The 13,557-nt window shown below is 40.2% G+C and overlaps 1 protein-coding gene across 1 annotated transcript in view; it reads left to right on the forward strand.

Moving 5' to 3' along the window:
- The window catches only part of LOC132561640 (protein virilizer homolog), a 99,551-nt gene that overhangs the window by 7,333 nt on the left and 78,661 nt on the right, over positions 1 to 13,557 (forward strand). The window contains exons 8-15 of the mRNA XM_060226343.1: positions 398 to 469; positions 1,127 to 1,207; positions 1,605 to 1,750; positions 3,337 to 3,416; positions 4,118 to 4,278; positions 5,464 to 5,721; positions 6,094 to 6,182; positions 7,118 to 7,298. Of these exons, the coding sequence (XP_060082326.1) occupies positions 398 to 469; positions 1,127 to 1,207; positions 1,605 to 1,750; positions 3,337 to 3,416; positions 4,118 to 4,278; positions 5,464 to 5,721; positions 6,094 to 6,182; positions 7,118 to 7,298 (1,068 nt within the window). The remainder of the gene's footprint in view (positions 1 to 397; positions 470 to 1,126; positions 1,208 to 1,604; positions 1,751 to 3,336; positions 3,417 to 4,117; positions 4,279 to 5,463; positions 5,722 to 6,093; positions 6,183 to 7,117; positions 7,299 to 13,557) is intronic.

The following is a 13,557-nucleotide window of genomic DNA, read 5'->3' on the forward strand; positions in this document are numbered from 1 at the left end:
TTTACAGGAATGTTTAGGTTTTGTATGTGTTTTACAGGAATGTTTAGGTTTTGTATGTGTTTTACAGGAATGTTTAGGTTTTGTATGTGTTTTACAGGAATGTTTAGGTTTTGTATGTGTTTTACAGGAATGTTTAGGTTTTGTATGTGTTTTACAGGAATGTTTAGGTTTTGTATGTGTTTTACAGGAATGTTTAGGTTTTGTATGTGTTTTACAGGAATGTTTAGGTTTTGTATGTGTTTTACAGGAATGTTTAGGTTTTGTATGTGTTTTACAGGAATGTTTAGGTTTTGTATGTGTTTTACAGGAATGTTTAGGTTTTGTATGTGTTTTACAGGAATGTTTAGGTTTTGTATGTGTTTTACAGGAATATTTAGGTTTTGTATGTGTTTTACAGGAGGTGGATGATACATATGAAAATATTTCTTCTGATGATGAACTGGAACTAGATGGGGACGACATCATGTCAGTAAGTGGATATCTTCAGTTTTTATCAAAAATTTCAAATCTTAACTTGTTTATTAAAGCCAAACATTACTAATATAACAAACTTGATTCAAGGTCACGGTTTACCATGATATAACTTTGAATTTATTTATCCTCTTCTGTTGATATGAAGCTTGCCTTGTTTGATGGTGGTCAGTTTGCCTATTGATTCTGTTATTGTATACTGCATTCTCCTTTGTGAATGTGACATTGCTTACTGTAAATATATACACTATACTGATATACCGTAAAGGTTTAAGGTGATAAATGAATTGTATTGAATGTTCTTTGATTTACATGGCAAGTCTCTGTATTAATATTTCATTTGTTCCTATTTTGCCCTGATTTTATTGAATGTGAGATGGATTATGATTACGTTCACAAGTTGGTAATTTCTCGTTGTTTATGTAATATAATGTAGTATATCTATAGCAGTGTGTATATATTTATTTCCTTATAAATAAACATCTTGCTTTCAGATTACACTGTCATATGACTTTGCTTTTCAAGGTCACATTTTCAATAGGTAATATCATGAAGAAAACAGTCCGTATTCTAGCCTGACTTTGAGAAATAATTTTTATGATAAAGCAAAATTATTAAGATTACTTAAATGCTATGAATTTTTTTCTCAAACCAGAATATGGACATGTATGATATGGTTGATGACTATGCTACAATCTCGTTCAACCCATTCCAGTTTGAAGTCACCAAACTTGCGGTTAGTGATGATATGTACTACTATTGTCTAATGATTTTCAAATAATGAAAATAGTGAAAACAATATTTTGTAAAAGAAATTTGTGTGTATTTCTGGAGTTATTGCAATCTCATTTTGTTAAGACTTATTTTTAAATTTACTATCTTGGCTGTCTTAGTTTCCAGTTGTACCAAAATATTGAAAGCTAGAAATCTACTTTCAGACTTATATGTTTAAACCAGAGAAGGAAAGAACACTGAAGTTTTATTTTGAGTTATATTTCTAGAATTAGAGCCAACATCACTGTTACTAATGAAAGGGTCCCTCGCCTTTTATCTAGATACCCGAGGATAAGCAGGGCATTGATTTGAGTAAGCCTTATTATTCTAACTGAGGTTTACATTAACTTTTTCCATAGACATTGACAGAAGTGACACTAACAAAGTATGAGGTGGAATTTTCTACCCTTCAACAGCAGACGGACAAGGCTACAGACAGACCCTCGGAGGCCACAACTTTACTAGAACTCGTGGATGAGTTCTCTTCCTCCGATCATCATGGCAGGTTCGTAATGCTTTTAACAGCTTGTCCACTATTTCAGATTTGATATTGTAACTTGAAAATAACAAGAACGATCCATGAAAATTTAAGGATTACATAAAGTTGTTAAAGGTCAGGAGTGTTTTAAGGTCACCTGTCTTATGGTGACTTCTCAGAAACATGTGAACTAAGTTCAATGAAATTTTGTAGAAATCTTCTATGGCCTAAGATGAACCAAACTAGTGACTTGTATAGTCCCCATCCCACAGGGGCCTGAGGAATGGGCCCAAAAGGGGTTAAATTGACTCAGATTTTAAAAATCTCCTTCTCAACACCCAGATATGTTAGAATCAAATACTCTTCATGGATGGAAGCGTCTAAGGTGGTTTACAAATATTTTGAATTTCATGGCCCCAGGGTTTCAAATTTCCTTGTTGGGAGGGGGTAAAGTTTACTTTAGTTTTTATAGGCAAAACAGATTTTGAGCATAATTTGTTTAATTTCCATTAGAAATATTTCAAACTTGATTAGAGTTATGAGTGAAGGATGACAGCTTGATGGTATGCCAATATTGATCCTGATTGACCCCCAGGTGCTGATGGGTGGGGCCAAAAGGGATAAAATTGATTCAGATTTCAAAAATGTTCTTTTCAACACCCACATATGATAGAATCAATTTCTCTTCATGATGGAAGCATCTTAAGGTGCTTTGCGAAAATTGTAAATTTCATGGCCCAAGGGTCTCACATTTCTCTGTGGGGAGGAATTAAAGTTTACTATAGTTTATAGAGGAAAACTAGATTTTTGAGCTTAATTTGTTTAATTTCCATTGGAAATATTTCAATATTTGTTAGAATTATGAGTGAAGAGAGGACAGCTAGATGGTATGCCCATATTGATTCTAACTTACCCATAGGGGCTGATGGGTGGGGCCAAAAGGGGTCAAATTGACTTAAATTTCAATAATCTTCTACTTAACACCCAGGTAAGGTAGAATCAAATATACTTCATGGATGAAAGCGTCTTAAGGTGCTTTAATTACCAAAATGGGTCTCATATTTCTTGCTGGGTAGGAGGTTAACTTTTACTGTGATTGTATTTTTGAGCATAACATTAAATTCCCACTGAACTTTGTAAGAATTCTTAGTATAAGATGATAGTTTTGATGGCATGCAGGTATTGACACTGGCTTACTATCATCATTGTCACTCTTTCTTTTCCATGACACTTCCGGTACTTACCCTTTAACCTTTATAATCTGTATTGCTTGTCTCTGGTGACTGTCAAGGCAGCTAGGCCTCTGACATATTCTGATAGAGCCTGTGAACGGCCTGGGATTCAATGTAATATTGTACTTCAAAATTACTGAGGATATTCCATAAAGATTTCAGATGTATTACATGGAAATTTAATATGTTTCTTACAGATGTATTTTGTCATGTTGCAAGATGTTATTGGGTTGTTTTTTTTGTTGACATTGACCTAAGAAAGTAATAAATATTGAATATCTTAGAGTGTACTCCCATATTTGATGCCAAGTTGAAGAAAAGGATGTGCAACATAAATCAGGGCTAAATGAAAATTTGGAATACTTCTGTTATTCATTTCAGATGGATTGAAGCATTAGAAAGTGTGCCAAGTCTCCTGGTGAAAGGCTTGTCTTTCCTGTTACATCAGGAGAACAGGACAGGTAGGGAACACAACAAGCTGGTAGCTGTATTACTAGATATTAGTTAACATTACACAGAACATAGGCAGTATCAAATGAGCAATTTACACTGGTATACATTCACCTCATAAATAAATGTACTTTTCTTTCCAACAGAAACCATTTGTGGTAAAATATTGATTTTTGAATTTGCCCAGAGGTATTATTTCCTTTTATTTAACTTATTTACTAAATTGAGCTTTGTTACCACACATTTATATACTGTTGTTATACAAGTAGTTCCTGGTATAGCAAAAAAAAAAAAAAAAAGATTGATATCACACTAGATCTTGTTACCTGTTATTTCAATGCAGTGACTAGAAGACACCACTCTGCTTTGTCTTAATTACTAAAGCAACTAACTGTAAAAATGACATTATCTGTAAAATCTCTTATATTTGTGTCATTACTCACTGCAGTGATGATACAAGATTTTGTCTAATTGATGGGTTCCTATAATGTATTACTGATTATTTTGGTGTAGATGTAACGCCTATAGTCGTTGTTGCTGTTTCTGTATCACACTATATAACATACAATCACAATTTGTCAGTACATCGTCTTTAGAAAGTTTCAGTTAGAAACTAAAAGAGCAAAATGATGTTATGAGCAACGGTACAACTATTACTATAACAAATGTAGACTTCAGTGATTGAGATTTAATACCAGAGCTTTGTTTCTAGACATCCTAGACCAATTACTTGAGTGGACACTCGAAGGGCTAGACCTTGTTAAAGCCATGGCACAACCAGAGACTGCCCACAAGGTGCGGCATCTGAAGATGGGTATCAAACTGGCGGGGAGTATGTGTACCTGTAGCAGGGATATTGTTCTGAAATGTCTGGTAAGTAAATCATTACACATTATGACATATATTTCAGTAATCTTCAACACTTTGTAACAGAGAGTAAAATGGATAGAATTGAGTAAGAGTAGACCCTTTGAATTTGGAAAAGAATGCATGTTTATTTCTGATATACTGTATTCTAGATATTAGACCTAGATTCAGAAATTTGTTACTGCAATGTTTATTGAAAAAAGAAAATTGAATAGAAGCTCCAAAACTGATGTCAAGGACAATGATTTTTATCCCTGGTACATAGTTAGGGCCCCGCATCGCGATGCGGGTGCCCTATAGTAATCACCTTGTCCGTCTGTCTGTCCGTCTGTCTGTCTGTCCGTTTCGCTTTCCGCACGATATCTTGAGAAGGAATGATGAGATTTCGATGAAACTTGCTTATGATACTTGGTACATAAGTCCCTCGCTCAAGTTCGATGTTCGCCAAATTCCGCGCATATTTAATGAGGCTGCTGCAATCTGATTGGCTGAATGTTTTACTTGTCTGTCGGTTTCGCTTTCCGCGCGATATCTTGAGAAGGAATGATGGGATTTCGATGAAACATGCTTATGATACTTGGTACATAAGTCCCTTGCTCAAGTTCGATGTTCGCCAAATTCCGCGCATATTTAATGAGGCTGCTGCAATCTGATTGGCTGAATGTTTTACATGTCTGTCGGTTTCGCTTTCCACACGATATCTTGAGAAGGAATGATGGGATTTCGATGAAACTTGCTTATGATACTTGGTACATAAGTCCCTTGCTCAAGTTCGATGTTTGCCGAATTCCGCGCATATTTAATGAGGCTGCTGCAATCTGATTGGCTGAATGTTTTACAGAGAATATCTTCTGAAGGAATGATTTGGGATTTCTTTAAAACTTGCTTTGTGATACTTGGTACATAAGCCCCTCATTCGAGTTCAATGTTCACCCTGTCCGTCTGTCTGTCCGTCCGTTTCCCTGTCCGTCGATCCATATATCTGTCCATCTGTCCATTTTCATTGGATACTCAATCATAAGGGGTAGGTATTATGCGGGGCCCTTGCTCGACATTGGTCTAGTTTTTTTACTTTTTCCTTCACATTACTGACCTTTTTTCAGTAAAAATTTCAGTCGTAGTAAAATTGGTTTCTGAGATTATTAAGTCTTGTGTCTAGAGATACCATTAGCTGTTTAACTATTTCTTCAGGCCATGGACATCCAACATAAGTTACTGGATCTTTTTGTGGCTCCCTACATGTCATTCTCCCTCAAACTCCAAATCATTCGTGCCATTGACCAGTCAACACGCTTTGCCGATGGCATGAAATGGTTCTTAGGGAACCACTTACTGCAGGGCACAAAAGACAAAATGGAAAGTGATGATGATCTAAAGGTGGAAGTAAAATTGAACGAAACAAAGGAGAGCTGTTATGAAAGACTTATTGAATGTATGATGAATAAACAGGTATGTCGTTATTTATCATTGATATTGTCCTTTTTACAATTTAAATGACCATAACAAAGGACATCGCTATTTTATATATGATTTTTTATTGAAGTTCTGTGATATAATGCGCAATATTAACATAAAGAAACACTTGAATTGTTGAAGTTGTGAAGCATTGTTTTATCAACAGCAATCAATTTTACAAAAATAAATTAATAAACAAAATATTTACAATTAAAGAAATATTGCACTCATTGGTAGCCATAACAAGAAAGGAAAACCCTCATTTGTAAGTTATCTAGAGAGACATCTGAGTTATGTTTCACTTACTGAATTTCATATCAGTATGAAAATTGAATATCTTTTCACAATTTTGGTTTTTTGTTTCAGGTTGCCAGAGTAACTATTGCAATGGCTGCATTTCTGAAGAAAATTCACATTTTTGAGTTATTTTCTAGTGTTTCAGGAAATGTTAAAAGGTTAGTTTTTATGATATATCTCGTGTATATCAGTGATATATGTATATAGAGATATCAGTTGACACTATATAGAGAATATATAGTCAGTGTATAATACCAGCTGTATATTGACGAGGGTGAAGCAAGGTTGAAGATGGGTCCCGAGCCAAAATACAGCTTATATTATAAGTCACTGATCCTGTGTTCTTTTTATCCTGCAACATTGATAGAAAATCAGACTGTAGAAACGTAAACAGTTTTGTTGTTCAATCTGTGTTTACATGACGTTGATATTATGAATTTTTCCGGTTGATGAATGCCAAAATAATTGCTCCGTACGGAAAAATAGTTCCAAACTTCATCAGCTATAACAGCAATTGTATGAACTTTCAAAGATCAATACGTTCATTACAACATGTAAAACTGTTTATTTCAACAACTATTTTATATTTCTAAAAAAGTTTGTTATTGCTATTTCTTGAGAGGTATTGGATGTATCTGGAGGACTCTTGATCCCTAATTTGTACTTTCCATTTTTAGACTGATCAGGAAAACAAAATGGCTGACAGGTGACCATCTTAGGTTTTGAAATGAAAGTTTATCATGGCTATTTCTTTAGAAATACCTGATGGACCACACTTAGAGTTTATATAGATTTCTCTTGCTTTCTAACTTAACCCTTTTGATTTTGGAACTGAATAGGAAACCCAAAATGGCTGACTATCTTGGATTAAGCAATTGAATATTGCTATTGCTATTTATGAAAGGAATTTTAAAATTTCACATAACTAAAAGCAAAAAACAGAGAAAAGAAGGGAAAAGATCCAATATTGAAACATCAAATTGATAAAGATCAAACAATGATGGGTGCCAAGGGCCCTCTTTGATCTCCTCGTTATTTTATGTCGTATATTAGTGTTGTGATAATCAACTGATCATTTCTGGTTATTTTACAGTGTTACTGAACGTTTATCAGCACTGGAAGATGAAACTGGCCAGAAGAAAGATGGAGAAAATACTGAACTTGACCTTGAAAGTCTGATGATGACCGGTACAGTGACCAACACTGAGATTGAGACGTTGGTCAGTGGTCTAGAGGAAGTCACCAAGGTTTTTTCCATAGCCCCCCACCTGATTGTAAGTTCAGTCAATTATGCTTTAGTTGACACTGAGTTCAGTCAATTGTGCTTTAGTTGACAGTAAGTTCAGTCAATTGTGCTTTAGTTGACCCAGTAAGTTCAGTCAATTGTGCTTTAGTTGACCCAGTAAGTTCAGTCAATTGTGCTTTAGTTGACCCAGTAAGTTCAGTCAATTGTGCTTTAGTTGACACTGAGTTCAGTCAATTGTGCTTTAGTTGACCCAGTAAGTTCAGTCAATTTTGCTTTAGTTGACACAGTAAGTTCAGTCAATTGTGCTTTAGTTGACCCAGTAAGTTCAGTCAATTGTGCTTTAGTTGACACTGAGTTCAGTCAATTGTGCTTTAGTTGACACAGTAAGTTCAGTCAATTGTGCTTTAGTTGACCCAGTAAGTTCAGTCAATTGTGCTTTAGTTGACACAGTAAGTTCAGTCAATTGTGCTTTAGTTGACCCAGTAAGTTCAGTCAATTGTGATTTAGTTGACAGTAAGTTCAGTCAATTGTGCTTTAAATGACAGTAAGTTCAGTCAATTGTGCTTTAGTTGACACTGAGTTCAGTCAATTGTGCTTTAGTTGACCGAGTAAGTTCAGTCAATTGTGCTTTAGTTGACACAGTAAGTTCAGTCAATTGTGCTTTAGTTGACCCAGTAAGTTCAGTCAATTGTGCTTTAGTTGACCCAGTAAGTTCAGTCAATTGTGCTTTAGTTGACAGTAAGTTCAGTCAATTGTGCTTTAGTTGACAGTAAGTTCAGTCAATTGTGCTTTAGTTGACAGTAAGTTCAGTCAATTGTGCTTTAGTTGACCCAGTAAGTTCAGTCAATTGTGCTTTAGTTGACACAGTAAGTTCAGTCAATTGTGCTTAAGTTGACAGTAAGTTCAGTCAATTGTGCTTTAGTTGACACAGTAAGTTCAGTCAATTGTGCTTTAGTTGACACAGTAAGTTCAGTCAATTGTGCTTAAGTTGACAGTAAGTTCAGTCAATTGTGCTTAAGTTGACAGTAAGTTCAGTCAATTGTGATTTAGTTGACCCAGTAAGTTCAGTCAATTGTGCTTAAGTTGACAGTAAGTTCAGTCAATTGTGCTTTAGTTGACACAGTAAGTTCAGTCAATTGTGCTTTAGTTGACACAGTAAGTTCAGTCAATTGTGCTTAAGTTGACCAGTAAGTTCAGTCAATTGTGCTTTAGATGACAGTAAGTTCAGTCAATTGTGCTTTAGTTGACAGTAAGTTCAGTCAATTGTGATTCAGTTGACCCAGTAAGTTCAGTCAATTGTGCTTTAGTTGACAGTAAGTTCAGTCAATTGTGCTTTAGTTGACACAGTAAGTTCAGTCAATTGTGCTTTAGTTGACAGTAAGTTCAGTCAATTGTGCTTTAGTTGACACAGTAAGTTCAGTCAATTGTGATTTAGTTGACACAGTAAGTTCAGTCAATTGTGCTTTAGTTGACACAGTAAGTTCAGTCAATTGTGCTTTAGTTGACACAGTAAGTTCAGTCAATTGTGATTTAGTTGACACAGTAAGTTCAGTCAATTGTGCTTTAGTTGACACAGTAAGTTAAGTCAATTGTGCTTTAGTTGTCACTTTTGTGTTGTTCACTGAAGCATCAGGTTTGATTTCATGTTAAGATACACTATCACTTTTTGTCGCTGTACACTCTGTAGTTGTCCTCTCAATTTTAATTGCAGTCAACGTTTTAAAGTATTATTGTTGCAATCTTGAATGTTCCGTGGACTTATTTCTCTGATGTCTTAATGCCCATTGAATGGTTGTTCCACTGACGACCTGGTAATTGAATGGTTGTTCCACCGACGACTTGGTGATTGAATGGTTGTTCCACCGACGACCTGGTGATTGAATGGTTGTTCCACTGACGACTTGGTAATTGAGTGGTTATTCCACAGACGACCTGGTGATTGAATGGTTGTTCCACCGACGACCTGGTAATTGAATGGTTGTTCCACCGATGACCTGGTGATTGAATGGTTGTTCCACAGACGACCTGGTGATTGAATGGTTGTTCCACAGACGACCTGGTGATTGAATGGTTGTTCCACCGACGACCTGGTGATTGAATGGTTGTTCCACTGACGACCTGGTGATTGAATGGTTATTCCACCGACGACCTGGCAATTGAATGGTTGTTCCACTGACGAGCTGGTAATTGAATGGTTATTCCACCGACGACCTGGTGATTGAGTGGTTGTTCCACCGACGACCTGGTGATTGAATGGTTGTTCCACTGACGACCTGGTGATTGAATGGTTGTTACACCGACGACCTGGCAATTGAATGGTTGTTCCACAGACGACCTGGTGATTGAATGGTTAACCAGTGAAATGATTCGTATGAAAGTTTATATCAATATAAAGAAGCATGATCTAGATGTGCATGCAACATTTTTCAGGCCTCATGATCTAGATGACACGGGTCAGTCCTCATGATCTAGATGACACGAGTAGGGCCTCAAGCTCTAAATGACACGGGTCAGTCCTCATGATCTAGATGACACAAGTAGGGCCTCAAGCTCTAGATGACACGGTCAGTCCTCATGATCTAGATGACACGAGTAGGGCCTCAAGCTCTAAATGACACGGGTCAGTCCTCATGATCTAGATGACATGAGTAGGGCCTCAAGCTCTAAATGACATGGGTCAGTCCTCATGATCTAGATGACATGAGTCAGGCCTCAAGCTCTAGATGACAGGGGTCAGGCCTCAAGCTCTAGATGACACGAGTAGGGCCTCAAGCTCTAAATGACACGGGTCAGTCCTCATGATCTAGATGACACGAGTAGGGCCTCAAGCTCTAAATGACACGGGTCAGTCCTCATGATCTAGATGACACGAGTCAGGCCTCATGCTCTAGATGACACAAGTCAGGCCTCAAGCTCTAGATGACAGGGGTCAGGCCTCAAGCTCTAGATGACACGAGTAGGGCCTCAAGCTCTAAATGACACGGGTCAGTCCTCATGATCTAGATGACACGAGTAGGGCCTCAAGCTCTAAATGACATGGGTCAGTCCTCATGATCTAGATGACACGAGTCAGGCCTCATGATCTAGATGACATGAGTCAGGCCTCAAGCTCTAGATGACAGGGGTCAGGCCTCAAGCTCTAAATGACACAGGTCAGTCTTCATGATCTAGATGACACGAGTCGGGCCTCATGCTCTAGATGACACGAGTCGGGCCTCATGATCTAGATGACACGAGTCGGGCCTCATGCTTTAGATGACACGAGTCGGGCCTCATGATCTAGATGACACGAGTCGGGCCTCATGCTCTAGATGACACAAGTCGGGCCTCATGCTCTAGATGGCACGAGTCAGGCCTCATGCTCTAGATGGCACGAGTCAGGCCTCAAGCTCTAGATGACACGAGTCAGGCCTCATGATCTAGATGACAGGGGTCAGGCCTCATGTTCTAGATGACACGAGTCAGGCCTCATGCTCTAGATGACATGAATCAGGCCTCATGCTCTAGATGGCACGAGTCAGGCCTCATGCTCTATATGACACGAGTCAGGCCTCATGCTCTAGATGACACGAGTAGGGCCTCATGCTCTAGATGACACGGGTCAGGCCTCATGATCTAGATGACACAAGTCAGGCCTCATGCTCTAGATGACACAAGTCAGGCCTCATGCTCTAGATGATACAAGTCAGGCCTCATGCTCTAGATGACACGAGTCAGGCCCCATGCTCTAGATGACACGAGTCAGGCCTCATGCTCTAGATGACACGAGTCAGGCCTCATGCTCTAGATGACATAAGTCAGGCCTCATGCTCTAGATGACATGAATGGGGCCTCATGATCTAGATGACACAAGTCAGGCCTCATGCTCTAGATGACAGGGGTCAGGCCTCAAACTCTAGATGACACAAGTCAGGCCTCATGCTCTAGATGACACAAGTCAGGCCTCAAGCTCTAGATGACACGAGTCAGGCCTCATGATCTAGATGACACGAGTAGGGCCTCAAGCTCTAGATGACCTAAGTCAGGCCTCATGATCTAGATGACACAAGTCAGGCCTCATGCTCTAGATGACACAAGTCAGGCCTCATGCTCTAGATGATACGAGTCAGGCCTCATGCTCTAGATGACACGAGTCAGGCCCCATGCTCTAGATGACACGAGTCAGGCCTCATGCTCTAGATGACACGAGTCAGGCCTCATGCTCTAGATGACATGAGTCAGGCCTCATGCTCTAGATGACATGAATGGGGCCTCATGATCTAGATGACACAAGTCAGGCCTCATGCTCTAGATGACAGGGGTCAGGCCTCAAACTCTAGATGACACAAGTCAGGCCTCATGCTCTAGATGACACAAGTCAGGCCTCAAGCTCTAGATGACACGAGTCAGGCCTCATGATCTAGATAACACGAGTAGGGCCTCAAGCTCTAGATGACCTAAGTCAGGCCTCATGCTCTAGATGACACGAGTCAGGCCTCATGATCTAGATGACACAAGTCAGGCCTCATGCTCTAGATGATACGAGTCAGGCCTCATGCTCTAGATGACACGAGTCAGGCCCCATGCTCTAGATGACACGAGTCAGGCCTCATGCTCTAGATGACACGAGTCAGGCCTCATGCTCTAGATGACACGAGTCAGGCCTCATGATCTAGATGACACGAGTCGGGCCTCATGCTCTAGATGACACAAGTCAGGCCTCATGCTCTAGATGACACGAGTCGGGCCTCATGCTCTAGATGACACGAGTCGGGCCTCATGATCTAGATGACACGAGTCGGGCCTCATGCTCTAGATGACACAAGTCGGGCCTCATGCTCTAGATGGCATGAGTCAGGCCTCATGCTCTAGATGACACAAGTCAGGCCTCAAGCTCTAGATGACAGGGGTCAGGCCTCAAGCTCTAGATGACACGAGTAGGGCCTCAAGCTCTAAATGACACGGGTCAGTCCTCATGATCTAGATGACACGAGTAGGGCCTCAAGCTCTAAATGACACGGGTCAGTCCTCATGATCTAGATGACACGAGTCAGGCCTCATGCTCTAGATGACACAAGTCAGGCCTCAAGCTCTAGATGACAGGGGTCAGGCCTCAAGCTCTAGATGACACGAGTAGGGCCTCAAGCTCTAAATGACACGGGTCAGCCTCATGATCTAGATGACACGAGTAGGGCCTCAAGCTCTAAATGACATGGGTCAGTCCTCATGATCTAGATGACACGAGTCAGGCCTCATGATCTAGATGACATGAGTCAGGCCTCAAGCTCTAGATGACAGGGGTCAGGCCTCAAGCTCTAAATGACACAGGTCAGTCTTCATGATCTAGATGACACGAGTCGGGCCTCATGCTCTAGATGACACGAGTCGGGCCTCATGATCTAGATGACACGAGTCGGGCCTCATGCTTTAGATGACACGAGTCGGGCCTCATGATCTAGATGACACGAGTCGGGCCTCATGCTCTAGATGACACAAGTCGGGCCTCATGCTCTAGATGGCACGAGTCAGGCCTCATGCTCTAGATGGCACGAGTCAGGCCTCAAGCTCTAGATGACACGAGTCAGGCCTCATGATCTAGATGACAGGGGTCAGGCCTCATGTTCTAGATGACACGAGTCAGGCCTCATGCTCTAGATGACATGAATCAGGCCTCATGCTCTAGATGGCACACGAGTCAGGCCTCATGCTCTATATGACACGAGTCAGGCCTCATGCTCTAGATGACACGAGTAGGGCCTCATGCTCTAGATGACACGGGTCAGGCCTCATGATCTAGATGACACAAGTCAGGCCTCATGCTCTAGATGACACAAGTCAGGCCTCATGCTCTAGATGATACAAGTCAGGCCTCATGCTCTAGATGACACGAGTCAGGCCCCATGCTCTAGATGACACGAGTCAGGCCTCATGCTCTAGATGACACGAGTCAGGCCTCATGCTCTAGATGACATAAGTCAGGCCTCATGCTCTAGATGACATGAATGGGGCCTCATGATCTAGATGACACAAGTCAGGCCTCATGCTCTAGATGACAGGGGTCAGGCCTCAAACTCTAGATGACACAAGTCAGGCCTCATGCTCTAGATGACACAAGTCAGGCCTCAAGCTCTAGATGACACGAGTCAGGCCTCATGATCTAGATGACACGAGTAGGGCCTCAAGCTCTAGATGACCTAAGTCAGGCCTCATGATCTAGATGACACAAGTCAGGCCTCATGCTCTAGATGACACAAGTCAGGCCTCATGCTCTAGATGATACGAGTCAGGCCTCATGCTCTAGATGACAC

Source organism: Ylistrum balloti, unplaced genomic scaffold (genome assembly GCF_031769215.1).
Source record: "Ylistrum balloti isolate Yb309-2 unplaced genomic scaffold, AGI_CSIRO_Ybal_v1 Utg371248, whole genome shotgun sequence".
NCBI lineage: Eukaryota > Metazoa > Mollusca > Bivalvia > Pectinida > Pectinidae > Ylistrum > Ylistrum balloti.